This window comes from Centropristis striata, chromosome 20 (assembly GCF_030273125.1).
Source record: "Centropristis striata isolate RG_2023a ecotype Rhode Island chromosome 20, C.striata_1.0, whole genome shotgun sequence".
Lineage (NCBI taxonomy): Eukaryota > Metazoa > Chordata > Actinopteri > Perciformes > Serranidae > Centropristis > Centropristis striata.
In genome coordinates, this window is record NC_081536.1 from 19,429,567 (window position 1) to 19,449,088 (window position 19,522).

The 19,522-nt window shown below is 41.2% G+C and overlaps 1 protein-coding gene across 1 annotated transcript; it reads right to left on the bottom strand.

The window, feature by feature from the left end:
• tnfaip3 (tumor necrosis factor, alpha-induced protein 3) lies at positions 1-14,711 on the bottom strand. The gene is made up of 9 exons (XM_059359542.1): positions 14,450-14,711; positions 12,045-12,456; positions 6,400-6,590; positions 5,941-6,082; positions 5,392-5,562; positions 4,902-5,082; positions 3,631-4,628; positions 3,256-3,461; positions 1-3,052 (listed from the first exon to the last, which is right to left on the bottom strand). The coding sequence occupies exons 2-9, from the start codon at positions 12,349-12,351 to the stop codon at positions 2,765-2,767; spliced, it is 2,484 nt and encodes an 827-aa protein (XP_059215525.1). The 5' UTR covers positions 12,352-12,456; positions 14,450-14,711; the 3' UTR covers positions 1-2,764.
• Between the last annotated feature and the right edge of the window lie 4,811 nt (positions 14,712-19,522).

A 19,522-nucleotide genomic window follows, 5' to 3' on the forward strand; every position in this document is an offset into this window, starting at 1 on the left:
TCAGATTTCTTAATAAAAATAATTCATTTCAGGACGACATATAAATAATTATTGAATCACACAATACAGATATCTTGATATGAATAAATACTTAACAAATAAAACCAGGCTTTTTTTCATACAATACCCTATTGTCGAAAAAAATCACACAAAGAAACTTCCACACAGTTTGCATGTTTTGTTACACCTTCTGCTCTTACGTGGATGCTCTTCCTACTGCTGGAATGTCCCTAAGCGAGTCGGAGTACCATTCCTAAATGCCTCAGCAGCTTAGACAAGTCATGTGCAACTTATGTGATCTCCTCCCAGTCAAACTCAGCCAGAGCCCCGAAACTTTGTTAAGGGGTCCTGATGAGCTGACCACTAATTGGCCTTTAAATTGATTAAGGTTTGTCTAGAGGTGATTAAAGCACACAGAGATCTACGTACAGGCCGTCAACACGTGGGCTGGCCCGACAGCTTTAGATACAGTTGAATGAAAAGGCAGACCGAGAGCCTGTTTGTCTATGCTTTTCTAACTAGAGCCACAGATGGACATCTGCCTACAGCAGTCGAGTACTTCAGTAGAGGTATTAGGGGAATTACTGTTCCAGTTGATATCACACTTGTTTGATAAATGTTTTACGCATGAGGTTATCTCTGTGGATAAACATTTCATCTTTTGCCAAAATAGATACTTATTAAAAGATTTGGGGATTTTTCAACATGAGATCGCTTGATAAGCTCTGGTTTGAGGTTACGCAAAATTGGAGATGTCTATCTGTGGCAATCTAGTTAGTTTAGAGTGGTACAGGCTGGCCATTTTTAAGGAGGTAACAACAACTGTTTGGCGATTGATGGCACATGTATTTTCTTTTTGGCAGAAAGAAAAACCAAATATATCAAAATACATTAAAAAATCCCAACACAAATTAAAAAAAAAAAAAATCAGGAATGTCAGTTTTGCGTATTCCAGGCGCAGATGTGTGCGTTTTGTGTGTGTGTGTGTGTGTGTGTGTGTGTGCGTTTTGTGTGTGTGTGTGTGTGTGTGTGTGTGTGTATGTGTGTGTATGTGTGTGTGTGACTGTGTGTGTTTTGGAGATGAGGCATCGGGTTGGAAGGTCCTACAATATGGACCAAGATCCATATTCACAAAAGCATTTTATAGGTGGGAGCACTGATCCAGGATCACTGATCAGGCTCCTCTGGTCCATAAAATTTCAATCACTACTTAAAGGCAAAACTTATCGAGGATCAGCCCCAATAGTGTGCTGTTGTAGCAGCAGCACAAAACACATTCAGATAAACAAGATTAGCCAAAGCAGGCAATGGGATTGCTCTCTGAAGTTTTGAAATTGTCGCCTTGGCACATCCAGTGGGGTGGAGAAAAGAGGAATGCATTTCTCTATGGATTTATTTACCTACATACCACCTCAGGCTGGGGTGTGGTGCGTACAATCTCACAGAGCTTTGTGTGCATGTGCATGTGTGTGCAAATGTGTGTATGTGGTGGCAAAGTGGATAATCATCTTGACTTCACCAGTCATTATGTTCTCAGTTCTCTTTATAGTTGGCAATCCCCTTCCGACAGGACTGGAGCTACTACATTTGTGTGCGCATGTGTAGGTATGTGTCTATGCATTTCTAGGTGCTTAAGTGGTCAGTAAACAGGAAAACAATGTCCAAGGCAACAGATCTGTTTTGGAGTAGAAGAGGGGAAATAAGAGGAAGGACAGGAGGAATAGAAAGAGAATGAGTCCTGTCTCTACTGTGTTCTCTGCCTTCTGTCCGCTGACACCGCCAGCATGTTGGCTACAATGGAGAGGCTTGTATTTCTGTACATGTAGCACCAAAACTAGCAGGGGCCTGCCCTGTCTGTCTTGCACTGTTTAGACACACGGTCTGTTCTTACGTTCCATTTCAAGAAATTCACAATATTTACTTTATATAACAGATAAGTAACAATACTAATGTAAATTTGCCTCAAAATATATAATTACACTGCTATTGTGTGACTAATGGAAGAAAATTAAGTCTTGATCATTTCACAATATTGATTGCAAAAGCCTTTCTTGGCAAATCTTTGTATTTTTGGCAGGACATACATGAACATTTTTAGAGAACTAAGCTAAACAATGGTGCATACCATTTAATTTAGTTTCAAGCACTTCACTTGCTTTGCTTTTGCCCAGTTTGGCTCACTTCTGCTTACTACTTCCACAGATTTGTCGCTGGGCTTGCCCAACAACTGCATCCCTCATCCTACAGAGCAAATGCTAGACAGACAGGCAGACAGATACACAGATGGGTTAAGACAGACAGACAGACGGGGGGTATAAATCCTTGGCTGTGGTCTAGAAAGCAATGTCAGATGCTTCTCGTTATGTCAACATACAATCATTTTGTCCGGCACGATTCACTACGTACCTCTAAATACATATTGTACACAAGAGTTAAGTCAGTTGCTCTGACATGTAGCCAAACCTCTCACCGTGTAAGTGCACAGGGCACATCAGATGATAATAATTGCACAAAGAGGTATTCTGGAGGCCATGTCTACTGCGAACACACACACACTCAACCCCCCCCCACGTACACACACTCTCTCTTCACATTCTACATGGGGGGTTTGATTTTCAGGCCATAAGGTTACTAGTTAGTCACTAGCTAGTTAGTTAGTTGGTTAGTTAGTATCAGAGGTGCATTGACTGGCATGGGGCGCCCACAGCAGGGCAGCGGCTCTTTCACGGTCTAGCGATGTGTCATCATCGTCGTGCGTATGTGGTCAGCCGCGGTAAATCTGTTTGAAGTGGTCACACTCGTTGCAGTAGCCCTGTTTCTCTTGGTTGGCGTAGTGGTCGCAGCCCTGCGTCCGGCACCGCTGCTTGGACTTTTCTTTAGGCGCCTGCGCCCGCCTGCCCGCCTCTCTGCCCTGGCCACGTGTGTGGCACTCTGGGCAGAGGTCAGTGCAACCAGGGGACACATTACTGCAGCCACTCCGCCGGCACTGAGTCTGAGTCTGGGTCTGGGTCTGGGATTGCTGTGAAGATCTGGGTTTGGCTGCTCGGTCACGCTTTTTGTACAGAGAACGAGAAAGAGGAGAAAAGTCAGTTGGCAACTAAAATGAATCTGTGGAGCAGCAGGATATTACAAGAGTAGAGAAGAGTAAGAATCTCATAGAAGGAAAGACAAAGGAAGGATAGGATACAAACAGAGGAAGACAAAAGTGATGAACAGAAAAGTACACTAAGTTAAGGAGACATGGCAGATGCCTACCATGACCAGAGGAGGGGAGTGTGGTGTGCGATGTGCCACTTGGTTGAGCCGTGTGCTTTGCTCTTTGACGTAGCACTTGTCACAGTAGCCCTCCAGCATCGCCTTGCCAACAGCACCACACCCGGGCCCACGACACCGTGAGGCGTTCTGGAAGCCCGCCTCCACACCATGCCGGTTCTGGACCGGAGCGGGAGGAGGGGTCAGGTCTGGAACAGACAGTGGCCAACATAAGCAATGTCCCACATGCTTTGACATTTGAGTGAAGAAAAATAAAAACTCAATGTAACATTACACAACAGTTCCTACAATGCAAAGCAAATTGACAGTGAAGTCCCTGTGACATGACAGAAGTTACAGTTTAGAGTCAGGACTTACGGTGGTTGGTCTGATAGTCTACGTAGCAAATAGTGCAGAAACCCAACTTCTGTGGTGTCCCAAAGAACTGGCAGCCGGATCTTTTACAAGGCCGGGCCAGAGGGGCTTGCCAGGCTGAGGTGTGCCCTGGGGTTAGGGTGAGGCCCGGCTGCTCACCGTCCCTAGCCTGGGTCCAAGCTGAAGACGAGGCCTCAGTCCTGGGGTTGTTCTGCTGTGGCTCTCCTCTCTCTGGAGGCTGCTGTCTCTGCATGCAGGGTGGACACAGGCCATTGAATATCCTGAACGCCTCCTGTCTGCACATGCTGCAGCGTTCTGTCTCTGTCTCGCAGCCCCCCCACTGGGTCCAGCCGGAGCCTTGGGCCGGGTGGGGGACTGTAGGACCCCCATTGGGGCCTGGGAGTCCTGGAGCAGCTGTTCCAGCTCCAGGAGGTCCATGGTTCTGCCTGGAGTTGAAGCAGCGCTCGCAAAGTCCATCATGCTCCACGCTAAGAGTGAAGAGGCAGCCGGGTGTCTTGCACTTCATGGCATGAGTTTCACTGTACAGGCTGAGGCTGGGAGCGGTGGGTGGGGCTGAGCGGGGGCTGGATATCACCACCCCTCTCCCAGACGAGGAGGATGGGGGGCTGCTGCTTCGGGCTCCTCTTGAGCTCACCTCAGTCTCTGATCCCCCTATCACTCCTACCCCACCTTGCACCCCTCCTCCCTTGGTCTGGACCACCCCTTCTATCCTTGTTCCTCCGCCGGTGGTGGCCTGCCGCTTTTCAAAGCATTCATGGCAATGTGGTTGTGTGTCCACAGAGACATAGAAGGTGCATCGTGGTGTGGCACAACGGATCTCGATGAGAGACAGCTGGGACACTGAGAAAGGCGGTGGGCGCTGTGGCTGGGCAGCCCAGGCCTGCTCCTTGTCCTCCTGCCAGCGCTGGTACTCGTGGTTGACAAGCTGCAGGTAGTCCTCCATCAGGTTCATGTCTTCAGGGAGGTTGCCCTCATCCAGCCTTGGAACAAAGACATAAACCTTTTGTAATTTTATCCTTTTTAAAGTGAAAGTCATTGTTGTCATCAGTGTGCTGATTACACCTCAGGAGGTTAAACCAGTTGTACAGCATTACATTATCTGTCATCATCAAGATAAAAATAAAACCTCAAACCTTTATTCCTAACATGCTTAACTGCATTTAATATTGTGGGTGGGACCTACAACTAGGACATCAATCTTTTAGTTTTTCCTCTTTAATTTTGTCCATTTAGAGTTTATAATCTGTAAGTACCGTGCAGCATTGATGATTCGTGTGGCGTCATAGCCTAAGCCTATGACAGGGATCTCTATCAGTATCAGGTAGTCTTTCAGAAGTCTCTCTTTCTGTTGCTGTTCTTTCTCCATCAGGAAGTGAACCTTCAGCTCCTCGAAGCCTCCTCGTCCTGGGTTGATCAGCGGTACTGCTCGGATTTCTGGGAAATTCAGACCAATATGTTTGATGGAAATAAAAACATGAGCAGCTTCATATCAGAACTCTTTGTCAGGTGAGCTATAAAACACCTGTCTCATAGATTAAGTTAGGTGCTGCACTGCTACCTCTGGCACAAAAATCTGTGTAATATGTGATGCATCTGTATTTAAAAAGCTTGTATGTGTGTGCAAGTTTGAGATTAGAGAGAACATTTGTGAAGTTTCTCCTTAAATGCTTGATGCAAACTAATTTAAAAAATCAGTCAGGATTTTTAAAACTCCTCCAGTCTAAGGCTGGCTTCAGTGTTTACCTGGACCGCTGTCTTTGATGGTGATGAGGGGTGCAAAGTGCTGGGAGTCGTAGCCGAGCACGATTGGGTATTTGTAGCACTCTGTGGGCGGCCAGTGGAGAGGCAGATAAATCCCCCCCACATTCAGAGGAGAGATGGAGGAGCCAGATTTCATACTCCTGACCACCTGGTCTGTTGAAAGAACACAATTTAAGGTTAACTACTGATTTTAAAAAAAGTTATTGGCTTGGTTCTAGTGTGTAGCATGTAAAACAAAAAAACTGTTAAAATGTTCAGTCACCCATTTAAAATTAATATAATTTGCTTTTCTATTGAGTGTATTGGGAAACATCATTGGAATGTTGTTTTTTAAAACACTTTTTGCATAATATCCACAAACCAAATAGATGTGAGGTGATTTATAAAGACTTCAAAACAACTAACAGCAAAATGTTGAGGCATGTGAAAGAAGATACCTTCACTTTCTTATCACTAGAAGACATGTTCAAACAAGAGCAACAAATCTTTGATGACTAAACAAGGAGCTTTGAGATGATAAAAAGCGAGTACCTGCGATGACGATGATGGGTCTGCGGAGAATGTTGGAGAGGACGAAGATGTGAATGTCCTCCAGAGAGTCAAACTGGAGGCCATTGCTACTGGAGACCGGAGACGCCATCTTCACAATCTTTTCCCACTCTTCCTCCCAGTTCTGGTACAACACCAACACAAAGAGTTAGAATTTAAACTAGTGCACATAGAAAATTGTTGCATAAAATATCTTGTGTGATGGACAATAAAGAGGAGGATGTATGCTCATATTTTGGCTTGCACTACTGCATAAAATACATATAAATATACTGTATTTATGTACATACATTTAGTTACATACAGGAATGCAAAAGACATAAGTGAGGATTGACATTTTACTGTCTGGCAAGCGCATAGGCTGTAGATTTGTTGCCCTTTTAGCATAACCTTAATGCAAATTGTTGAAAAGGCTTTTTAGACCTAATCTAATCTTCATACCATGGTGGTATATCGGAGTCCGGTCTGGGTAAACTCCTGGGACTGGAGCAGCTCTGCCTGGAAGCGAGCTCTAAAGACGCCAGTGTCTGTCTCTTTCAAAACACCATGGAGGGCTTTCCGAAGAACCAGGTCTGTGTCCTGAACGCCCAGCATGTACTGAGAGGTCGCATGGAGCAAACAGTTCCCATCTCCTGTTAACGCACACAAAGGAAGCAGAGGCAAACACACACAATATTAGAACTGCAGGTAGTTGATTTAATACACGGGACACAAATTTGAGCAGGGACACATGCACACGCAAATGTGGAGTGTACACAGCACACACAACAGACAATTATAGTGCGCACACACACACAAGCGTAACAAAAGTCTGGGGATTTCCAGCCCGGCGGGTCAGTTGTCGCACTATCTGGTGTCTAGACTATTATATGAAGCTCACATGTCTGAAAGAACACACACTCGGCTTTTTCTGCTGGCTTGAACTAACTTTCATTTATCTGAAATATATTTTAGAAAAATTTAATTCAGCACTTTTACTACATTAATCTGCCCTGAAAATCTTGAACAATTTGTTGTCTTGTTTCATGCCCAACAAAAAGGCTTCCTCTATATTCTACTAAATATCCAGAGAGATAAAGAGTTTCTCAACAGAATTTGAGTTTGTGACAAAGTAAAAAACCCTGGAATTTTACTTAGTCTCCTACGGCAGCGCTGGGTCTTTTTCTCATTGTGAAACAGGAGAGGCCATGTTTGTCAATGTGTGTATAGCTCTGAAAAACCCTGTTGCCACACTAAACACAGGAATTTCCCCGTGCTAACTTCTGCCTTATGTGCGTGCGTGTGTGTGTGTTCCCCTCCTATGATCCCAACTCATCAATGCTACTCAGCTGGTCCTGGACTTTCCACAGGGGTGTGGCTTGGACAGGATGGAATGTTATCTTTTAAACTACTGCTATCAACACCCGATGAAAGCTGTGATTAATGAGCAACGAGATAGCTTGTGCACTCACATGCACAAATGCATACAAATGTACCGTAAGGTGTTTATATTCTTTCTATGTATAGTAATTACAGTAGAGCTGCAATGTTTAATCAGTTTAATCATCTATTAGTTGTCAACCATTAAATTAATCGGAAACTGTTTTGATAGTAATTATTTTTTAATTATAAAAAACATTGTAAGAATTCTGTGATCTTTTCTGATCACTTTAGCAACATTTTTCACAATTTTCTGACATTTTATCAAGAAAAACAACAGAATATCTATGAAAATTGAAAAGTAACATTAGTTGCAGCCCTAATAATTGCCTTACTATAAATTGTTGTTGTTTGATGCCAGCAGAGAAACTCAGTTTAAACACGCACGAGCGCAGGACTTAATTCTCTTGTCAGGACACCATTACTTTATAAAGTATATAGTCATTTGTTGCTATTTTAATGTTCTGACTGTCGTGTACAGTTCCTTTAAAACCTTCTGAACAGGAAAGTTACTAAAAATCCCTGTTAAGAAAAGGAAGAAAAAACAAATCTGAAATGAGTTTAGCCTGTGGGAAGTGTCATGCCATGGGCCAAACTGTGATCACATTTCTCAAAATAACATTATCTGTGCTGCAAGATGGCTGTAATGCGAGATACAGTTGTTTTCATTCCACCGTAGGAACATCCCACTGTACTTTGAGAAGAAGAGAAAAAAAGCATCCACCTCTATTTCAGACTAGCTAGCTGTTGTTGCATTTTGGTGCTCTTGCATCACTCAACAAAAACATAAAATGCACAGCTCTCTAGTGAGAAAAGGCATCCTGAACTCCGCCATGCTCAAAAGAGATATGTAACACTCACACAAAGGCTCAAACACCCACATGTCCAACCAGTTCCTCTTGTGCACAACAAACCACAGACTTTTGACCCTGAGTCGAGCTGCCTGATGAGCAAAGATGAAAGACTGTCTGCTGGTCCCATCAGTCTAAATATAGACACTTCCTCTGTGGCACGCTGGGACACTTCCTGAAAACACACCAGTGCAGGACCCGACTTAATCCTCATCTGTTTACCATCCAGGTGACACTGACCATAAGTTTACAATGTAGGGTTTTCAGTCCGAGGTTTGTTGCACACCTCACACACAGCTGTCTAATCCGACAAAACAAGTCCTGGAAAATACTAGTTTTGCTGATATATTATTACACTGCAGTATCACTCTTGCTTATTGTGTGTTTGTGTCATCTTTCCAGGTTACATGGAAGAGAGGAGGCTGAATTGTTCAGGCTGTAGCTGTTGGGCAATATCTGGAATTTGCTTGGTATCCTCCTGGATCCATTTTTCATATGATTTCACATAATTTTGTTTTATGGTTTGTCTATATTGTAATTTCTAATCTGTACACACAAAGGTCCTGCTCTCTTTGAGTTTTATTCAATTTTTCCCCAGAGTTTTTTGGGGAAGTTTTCCTTATCCAAAGCCAGGCTAAAAAAGGTCAGAGGGTACCGTATGCTGTACAGATTGTAAAGCCGGCTTAGAAAAATTTGTGATTTGAGATATTTGACTGGATAAATTAGGGCTTAACCCTCTTCTCAGTCGACTGATTGGCAGTCGATTGGCAGTCGACTAAGATTTCTGAAGACGATTATCTATAAGCTCATGAACACATTTTTGTTAAACAAAAGATTAAATTGATGCTTTTGCATGATTCCTTGTGAAGAAACTCAAGTCTTAGAGATCTGGCAATTGAATCAATTTGAGTGTTTGTCAACTGAGAATTTCTTTAGTCGAAGACAGCCCTAATAAAAACTAAATTGACTTGACGTCTGTGGGAATCACATTAAGACGAGAAATCTTTACTTATAAGGCTGAACACTGTGGCAGTATGTGTGTCCTCTCTGCTGCTACAGTATCTAGAGTCAGTGTATTGTAGCTGAACAAATCCTGCCTGTTGGGGACACATGACAGACAAGTGGGATGCTGTTTGGGAAAAACCCTCGGATGCGTCCTAGACAGTCAAGACAGAAGACGCACTGAATTTCAATAACACATTTCTTCACAGGGTGGAAAAGCATGAAACAGGAAAACGGATATGACCGATATTTCTAATTGCCGTTTTATGAAGCTGTTCTACTTTTATAATGGTCAGTTGCATTTCTGCTAGCCTGGGAGTGAATTTAGGATTTTTTGGAAATTAATATTAATCTCTAAGAGATTATAAACTAACGGGTAAATTCAAGTCTCAGACAATGTGGAGGCGGATCTTATTGCAGCGCTAAGACTCTGAGAAGCTTGATTAATATGACCTGCCCTGACTGGACACTCACTGACAGACTTCTGCTCTCTCACGTCCTCTCTCTGTATGTGTGCCTGTCTGCTGGGCTCCAGTGACTCAGCAGCAGTCAGTCAGTCCTCTGTGTGTGTGTGTGTGTGTGTGTGTGTGTTGTCCGTCCTCTGCTCAAAGTCACGTCTGGGTCCTTCAGAGTTAGACGCTCCGGCGCTAAATTCTGTCTCATCTTTATGACATCATTTTTGAAAGCCAGGAATTTCCATGCAGGTTACTGGCAGCAGAAGTCAGAAGAGTCAGAAACCAGGGGTCTTTCTGAAGAGGAACCAGGCATTGATGAGAGTTACAGGAACTCTTTTAGTCATTTCAAACTTCCGAAATCAGCAGGGACCCTCAGAAAAAACTAACAAGCATGAGGACAGCACACAAAATATCCAGTAAGTTCCTCATCCGTCCAGTAAGTGTTCAAAGTAAATTCTGAGAAAGGAATTTCTCACTGCCAAGTGTTAATTGCTTCCTATGAGAAAGAAAGAAACTATTTCCCCTGGAAACTCACAAGTTTAAGACAAACTCAGCTTGATTTCCGCTTCCTTCTTCTGTTGTGAATGCTATGGCTGATGCTTCCCTTCAATAAAATTGTTTTTTCCCCTCATCTAAAAATAGACCAGTCTACTGTAAACACCAGATGTACTGAAATATAGATACAGAGACAGTGAGATACAGCTGGATTTGGTCCCATATGATTTAATAAGGCTCGGTGAGCTGTGACACAAGTGACAGTCACAAAGACAGCGACACAAACCTGCGTCAGTCAGCCAGGTGGGGAACTTAAAGTATAATATCTGAGGTGTTTTAAGTGTTTTAACACTCCCACACAGAAAAAAGGGGACATACCCCTCTAAGGTTGTAAGTGAAAAACGGTGGAAATAGTCGGGTCTGAAACATCATCGACAGTAAATAACAGTCCTGCGAGTGACACCAGAGAATTTCCCAGTACAGAGCTAAGATCAGAAGTAATCCGGTCCGGGTCTGAATGTTTGCCTGCCCTGGGATGTTCCCGTGTTACAACATCCACGTAATAGAAAACATGACTTAGCAATGAGTTAACTGAATTCACAGTCAAACCAAAAGGGGGCTCACCAAATGAGTGTTTGTGAAAGTGGAACCCGGGTCCCTCCATTGTTGTCACTTACAGTAACCCTGCTTGTGAGTAATGACATCTGAGAATTTACATATGAAATAGCCCTGACTCACAAACACGCACCTCCACCTCAATCATAGAAAATGAAACAAAAGCAAAACACATCCTCCGCCCAGGGAGATGTACGTGCAGTTCCTGAAATCAAGGAACAAAAGTTTGACTTCAGCTCTGTGACCGATTTAATGTTCCTGTTGTTGAACTTTATATTAAAGGCCACAAGGGCTGGGTGTCATTTAAAGAAAATATGACACCAGTAGCCTTAAAGTAATACTGATACCAACAGAGGACTTAAATTGATATCTCTTTTATTTCTACTTACACCACAGACTGTGATGTAGCTATGAGTGTGATGATACATTGATCTGGAGCAATGTATCGATTCAACAATCCAATATTGTCAGTGCAAAGTGAAAATATCTCTACATAACGTCATCTTTAAGAAACACCTTTATTTTGAAATTCCCACTTTGTTTATTATTTTTATTATAAAGAATTTGTCATTTGTCTGCAACAGCTCAGTAATGAAATTGAAAAATCATATTTTAGTTTTTTGAATATATATATATATATATATATATATATATATATATATATATATATATATATATATATATATATATATATATGCAACTGACTGTGTTAAATGTCTCATATCCATTGCCGGCCCTTGCATTGAATCAAAACGAAATAATATCATGGTAGACTTTGTGATATCAGCAAATGTCATATCACTGGCCAAAGAATTTATATAATATCATATCATGATGAAAGTTGTGATTTACATTTGTGGTGATTGTCTGTAGTTTAGGCCTGCCACAATAACAACTTTTTAGACGATATATAGCCCGAAAAATGGCAAAATATTAAAATATTCAAAATATTAAAATATCCAAAATTAAATAAAATAAAAATGAATCACCATCAAAACAATAAGCTCGATAAGTCTGTATTGTAATTATTATGACAGTCATAAGGCAGTCTGAATGTAGAAATTTCCATACTACTTGGTAATGGATGATTTTAGTATCTGAACTGATCAACTACTAAGCGACAAAATTTAAACTCCCTACTTGCGATAAAACATCCCAAAACGTCACCAAAATGCACCAAACTTCTGGAGCTTCGGTAAGAAAATCACATCTTTACTTGAGACTCCAGGTTCCAACAAATCTCTCTTACCATTAGTACGTAAGGGCACCATCTTCTTCACCTCTCGACACCAGTTAAGCTTCTTCTCCTGCTCCAGTGACGCCTGCATGGCTCGGTCCAGGATGGCGGCCTGCACCACCTCCCTGAAGGCCTGTGGGAAGTGGTTCATGGCGATCATCTCCAGCGTGTAACGGTGCATACCCCGCAGGTGGTGCATGAGTCCGCTGCTGGCGGCCGGCTTCACCACGTCATTGGGCACTCGCTGACGGATCTTCACCGCCTTTAGCAGGTTGGAGACAAACAGGAATTTGGGGAGGAAGTTCTGACCCTGCGACATGGCGGATGAGTGGCCAGGTGGATGGAAGGAGGGGAGGAAGAGGAACGAGGAGGAGGAAAGGAGGAGGAGGAGGCACCAACCACCGCTGACCAAACAACGTGGAAACTGGATGGAGAGAAGGGGAGAGGATGTGTTATTTCACAGCAGAAAATAATAGACTGGTGGTACTGGTGGGAAATTCTCAGAGGAGATTCTCCTTCCTTATTAATTGCAACTTAAGGTGCAACTTAATTTACAGTTTGTTCTGGAAACCACCCAACACACACACAGGATCATCCCACTCTGAAGTGTTTGGTGCTTTCTCACTGGAGATTCTGCTGGCCCAAATATAATAAAAGTACACAAAGAACTCTTTGTATTCTTATTTTGTTTTCTCAGTTTTCCTTTGTGACTTCACAGTTTTCACACTTTCCCCAAACAGAGAGCCCCAGTGTCCCACTAAGTTCTAAGCCTTCCAACAATAAACTGGTGTTTTCCAGACTTGAACTGAAGGCCACACAGGGTTTCCCAGGCTGCTGGGGAGGTCACACTGCTGCCACAAGGCCTCCTCCACCTCCTCCGCCAACACCTTGATACAGGAACTGCCAGGCTGCATCAAGCTTTGTCTAAAACAAAGTCAAGCTAGGAACTGTTGTCACCATACCAGAATTTAAACTTCAATACAAAAAAAACAAGATACTTGATATCTCTTGATACCCAAAGCTAAAACAAAACCCAGCACACAATTTTTTTTTAAAGCCTTGGGTTGAAAACTGATAGTAAATTTGTTTGTTTAACAGTAAATGTGTACTTTTGATGTTCGCATAGATGGATATTATATTGTTTTAAACATGTGGCATTGTGCTACAATGCCCATGACCATAGTTTGAGGTAGATAAACATCTTTTTTTCCATCTAACAAAGTGTGTAAATATCTCAATATATCACTGTTTAAGTGATTTAAAGTGAAAAGCAGCAGTACAATTAATTTGGTTAAAAGTTAGAAAACGTTTCTAATTTAGGTTAGTTTTAAATAATGCTGTGCAATATGATGATATATATAGTGTCAAAACGTAATTTAAATACATAAAAAGTACATTTTATTTTGTATTTTTTTTTGTATATTATTTCTATTGCAATGTCACCCAGCCCTAGTCCAAAGGCTGAATCAACAAGACTGAATATGACCAAACATTTGATGTTAACTTTCAGTAGCCTACTTGGCGCTAGGTTTTGCCTGGTACTTAAAAGTATTAATGTTCAACCTGACAGTAGAAATATTTTAGATTTGAGGGTATTAAAAGGCTGATTTCACCCAAAATGAAGAGCCTGTCAGCACATTATCACCTCACAGGAAGTAGAAAGTGATGGTCAGCAAGTAGGCCTGAAGTTTTGCTGACTTTTTAACTTCCTCATATATGAAGCGTTTAGCTGAGACGCTGCCAGTCAGTCGGCGGGTACTATTTACATCCACAACACCTCAATACTTGGCTTAGAGTGGCCTCTGTGCCTTTACTACCCAAACAGCAGCAACAGCAGCAGCAGGTGCAACAACAGACTAGGCCATGCAAAAGGGCTCGTCAGTCAGTCACATGAGGGGGGACTACGAGACAACAGACACCTGGATGTCAATGAGCGTGTTGACACGAGTCATTAATCCCAGTTTTAGTGTGCTGCCACCGCTGGAGGACTTTAGGCGGACGGACAGTGCCACAGTGGTGGACGCTGCGGTTTAGTATGGCTGGCTACACAAAAACACAATAACAGGAGACTTTGCTGACGTTAAAGGCTTACGTAATTCCAATGACAACTACCTTTGAAACAATGTAGCCCTCAATCGCGTCTCGCACGGCGGGTATCGACACAGTGCAGCGGCGCCGACGCTACATTTGGCTGTTTAAACGCTCTTGTTATCCGCTTGAGGGTGACGTCTTTGTAAACAATGGCTGTCAAAGCCACTGTCGTGAGCAGGCTTCAAGCTTCCTCCATGTCCCCAGAAACACGACCATACATTTAATCAAGGCCCAAACGTGATGTGCCCACCAAGTCGCACCCCCCTTCTTGGTGGAGAAATGCTGTCCACATGGGGTGGCACAGGCAGGGAGGACGGGTGTCTTACCTGTGTAATATGTCGGGGGTAATAACAAAGCCCTCCCGGATGCTCAGGCTAGCCCTCTCTGAGCCACTTCACTCAGCCTCACCGCAGCGGTCCTCGGCGCCATTCAACCTTCTCTTTCCTTCAGTATCAGATCTATTTTGGAGCCCTTACAGCTTGTGAAGCCTTTCAGAAGAGTACACACGTACGCTAATGATAGTTTTTTTAAAAAGGAAAAAGCCAAGGGGATTTCCAACCGGGGACTTTCCGTCCACCCATTTTCCTCTCTCTCTCTCTCTCTCTCTCTCTCTCTCTCTCTTCACAACCTGACAGTTGCAGCTCACCGCCGCCAGGGGGCTATCTCTCTATCTGTCTGAGTCAATACTGAAAAGCATATCCCACCTACTGTGCACAAAGGAGCGTCACTGGGGGAGACAGACAGGTCGCGTCATTTTCTATTTCATGAGACAGCCTTAGAAATAAATCATTAGCCTGCAATGAGACCAGCCTGAGCAAATAAGTCAGGGAAAGCGAAAGAAAAGCTCATCAGTGGACTTTGACTATTATAGCTGACTGAATGTATGCATGCGTGCATCTATTAGACTTTTTATGCAATGATGATGTAGTACTGTTTTCACTGTTTGGAAATTATGTTTAACAGACTTTCCAGAGCTCTGAGGGATTTGGTGTGTTGCTCAATGACACTTCAGTATCAGATGTGAAGTGTCTGGATGCATGGGTGCAAGATTCATACAATTAATCTGTTGCTGCCTGTCTCTTTCTTTAGTTAGTACGTTGAAGGCATGCTATGCAGGATTTTCCTTCCTAAAACTCAAACAAAAGTAAATAATCACTTATGACCCACTAGAAATGTTTGCATTGTGTGTATCTGCAGAGACCCAATACCCTCCACTTTTATTTTCTCTTTTCACTTTGTTGTTACTGTGTGTCACACTTTGGGCACATAGCTACAGAAACAGTGGACACAGAGCCGAATAAAATGCAAATATAGTGAGGAAAGGGAAAGTGAATCTGGGGTTTAACACTGGAAGAAGGTGTTGTGTTTACAAACAAGAAGCGACAGTTCCTGCATAGTATGCCTTTAATTATCTTATTTATTTTGTCATGTTCATTCAACCCAGCATGCGTGCAGCATGCACTTATAAGACAGCAAAACATACAATTCACTTTTTAAAATTTCATTGCTAAGATGAAAACTTTGTCTCATGTGCCAAGCTTTACAAATAAAATCTACCTCAAAAAAGTTAAATCTCTTCTTTTTTTTACAACCAGGAGAACGAGTCAATAATGAGGGACATTTTACTAAAATAAAGTGTAGCTCTTAAATCATCATACCAGCAACAACACATTAAAAGTAGTTTTTCTTCTACCTCTTTTAAATCACACAACAAAAAACAAAACTTTGTGTGTCTTTAGCCAATAGCAACACACTTGAATGTAACACAAAGAAATCTTTAAGTCTTAGTTAAATTCTGCTTCACACGCAGCGTTGCAGAAACATACAGCTTCCATCACTCAACAACCATCCTGTCTGTGGCTGCTGGCTCTACTTGTGTCAAATCACAACTACTTTTGTGCACATCTGGGTCATGGTGGTTAGCATGTTGTATTATCAGGGAGCTGTCAGTGAATGGCAAAGTTCACAAACTGTTTGACTGTGGTCTACCGACACAACAGAACAGCACTCACAACTCTGAACGTTTGTTCCAACTGTCACATTCGGCTTGTTGCTGCTGCATGTGTTAGCATGACAGGTGAGACAGAGAGGCATGAATCACTTTGATGTTATGAAAGGACAAAGACCAACCAGATTTATAGTTATGTGTGACAAATAAATACCTTGTCATAACAGGTTTTATGTCGTTCATGTCTCAGCCCATTGCAACACATTTTACAATTCTGTTTAAAGATGCGACAAATTATGATTTTTAGCATCTATTACTATGCTGACTGTATGTCAGTTAATTAATTGATTGTTTAGCTGTGAAATTCAAGTGTCCAGTGGTCCTCAAATGTGTCTAAAACAGCTGAAAACATCAAAGTTATTCAAAATAAAATGATATTAAATGGGGAAAAGAAGCAGATCTTCCACTTTCAAAATCTGCAACCAGTGCGTAATTTTTGTCATTAATTTCTTCACGAAGTTAGATTCACAAATAGATTAATCAATGAATTATATAATATTTTTTCACTGCTAAAAAAAATCTCCTTTTCCGAGGACAAACAAAACACCAAAGATCTAAACTTTTAGTCGTATCACATTTCATATTAACATTACAACAGAAACACTCTCTCCATGAACATGGCAGCATTTTATTTATTTATTTTTAATATTTTTAGCTATTTTTTCATTTGTAGTGTTCAAATAAAAAAAAATATTTCAAATTTAAAAAAAATAATAAAAATAAATAAAAAAATAATCAGATTTTAAGTTGACCTATTCAAATATGCAAACTAAACTAAACTAAACCAATAATTTGACTTCCAGATGTTTGACTATGTCATACAAAAGGGGAAGGCTAAAACAACTGTAAAGTAAATCAGAGATAACAGTTTATGTGTCATTTAACTGATAAATTTGCAGATCTACTGCTGTAAAAGACAAACAAGTCTTATCTCCCTGTTTGCTGTCCAACTAAAACCGACCAAAGACCTTTGTGGTTCCCACCTCGCTTTCTACTTTCCTTTCTCTTCCATGTGGAAAGACTCTTTGTTCTGTTTTGGAAACCACAGTTCCTTTTTTTACCTGCTCGGGCAGAGAACAGAAACTCTAACAATCACCTGATGCCATGTAGTCGTGATGAATGAGCTCACTGAGCTAAAAACGTTTAGCACATGTGTCGAACTGAACAAACACAATGTCACGTTTACTGATTTCACAAATGCCCCATGACTCAGAAATTAATAAGATGTCTGGACAAATATCTGTAGAAATAATATGACTCTACTCTTCAGCTATTTAGAAATAATGGGGATGATTTAACTCTCCAAACTTTTTACAGGTTGCTGACTGGGTCACATGCTGGCTGAGTCACAGGTTGGCATGATCAATATTAGCTGGTTATACAAGTGGTGGAAGCAAATACCACAGTCATCAGCACGTGGAAAGCCCCCGAACAGATAACTGGCCCACTTTGTTGTTCCAGATCACCAGGTGGTTCAACATGAACAATCCTATGAGTTCCTTGCTGTCCAAATCTCTTACGACATTTCTGCACATGGGTGGTCAGATACAAACAAGTGCTTAGAAAAAAGTATCTGGAGTGTGAAGAAATCTCTTAAGCAATCACAGTTTTCCCTAAAATTTCTTTAGAGAAAATCATTAACTCATAAAAGCCCTCTATCAGACCTGCAGACTACACTACAATCAGACTTTTAAATTGTCCTTAAGAAATCAAGTCAAGGCAAAATGTATTTATAGAGCACATTTTAAGACAACCTCAGTTGACCAAAGTCTGTACAGTTATTGTAATAAAATAAAATCAATGAAAACAATAAATTACTAAAAACAGTAAAACAATAAAACAGTAATAAAAACAGTGTTAGAGTTAAAAAAGAAAAGAAAATAATAAAAAAGAAAAAAAAAGCCAAGGATTCTTGCCTAGCTGGGACTGAACGCCAAGGAGAATAAATAGGTCTTTAATAATGTTTTAAAGTGCTCAACAGACTGTGCGGCTCTCTCCCCAGGAGTACAGAGTCTGGACCGCGGTACGACCAGGAGCAGCTGCTTAGACGACCTAAGTGCTCTGGAAGTACTGTGGGGTTTTAAAAGTTCTGATAAATAAGATGGTGCCAGACCATTTAAGCACTTAAAAAACAATTAATAAAACCTTAAACTGGATCCTAAAACGTACAGGTAGTGCAAAGATGCAAGGATGGGGGTAATGTGCTCATGCCGTTTTTTTCCAGCCAGCAGGCCGGCGGCTGCATTTTGGACTAGCTGACTGGTCAAGACCAACAAACAAAGACTTACAGTAGTCTAGGCGTGATGTGATGAATGTGTGGATGACTTGCTTAAAATTATTTGTGTGAAGAAAAGCCTTTACTTTTGACAGTAGTCAAAATCATAAGTCAGTTTAGATCTTTTTCTGCATTTTATGTGAAAAAATGTAATCAATACATTTTGGAAAACATTTATGCAGATACTGATAGATATCAGACTGTGATAGGCCAATATTTGTTGTTTATATTGCACATAATTCTTACCAGTGGTGGAAAAAGTATTCAGATCCCTTACTTAAGTAAAAGTAATACCATACTGCAGAATAACTCCACTACAAGTAAAAGACCTGCATTCAAAACTTACTGAAGTAAAAGTACAAAAGTATCAATCTGGCCCCACTCAGATTGTTATATATTCCAAATATATTATTACATTATTTTCTATTATGTTTTATGCATTAAAGGTAGCAGCGTTTTACTTACCTTTAACTCTTCAATATACTTTTATTTGGTTTAATTTATAAACATTTTTTCTTGTCAAATGTTGACCTGAAAAGTAACTAAAGCAGCTTAATGTAGTGGAGTAGAAGTACAAAGTTACATTTGTAGAAATACTCAAGTAAAGTTCGAGTACCTCAAAATGGTACTTAACTACAGTACTTGAGTAAATGTACTTAGTTACATTCCACCACTGATTCTTACTTACTGGTATTTCTACTTTTACCAAAGTAAAGGATCACAGTGCTACTTCCATATCACAACTTTCATATTTCTCTTGACATGTTTAACAGTGCAACAATGTTTTTTAAATGCTGCACACAAGTATATTAGATATATCCCCATAATAAGAAGGCTGTGTGCTTTTGTTTATACTGTCCTGTCGTGCATTAAGAACATCACAAATAATAATCAAATCATATCATCTCAATATGCTTCGCCTGCCTCATATTAGAGAGCTCAGAGGGAGACACTTTTTGGTTGGATGCCATTTGACTTTTTCATTTTCAGCTAAAGGAAGCAGCAGGAAACACTCTAAAAGAGGAGTCTGAGTCACTGAGGTTTTGACTTAACATAACCTTCACATCAACAAAAAAAAAGACATGTGACATGAGCTTTTCTTCCTGAGTTGCAGGC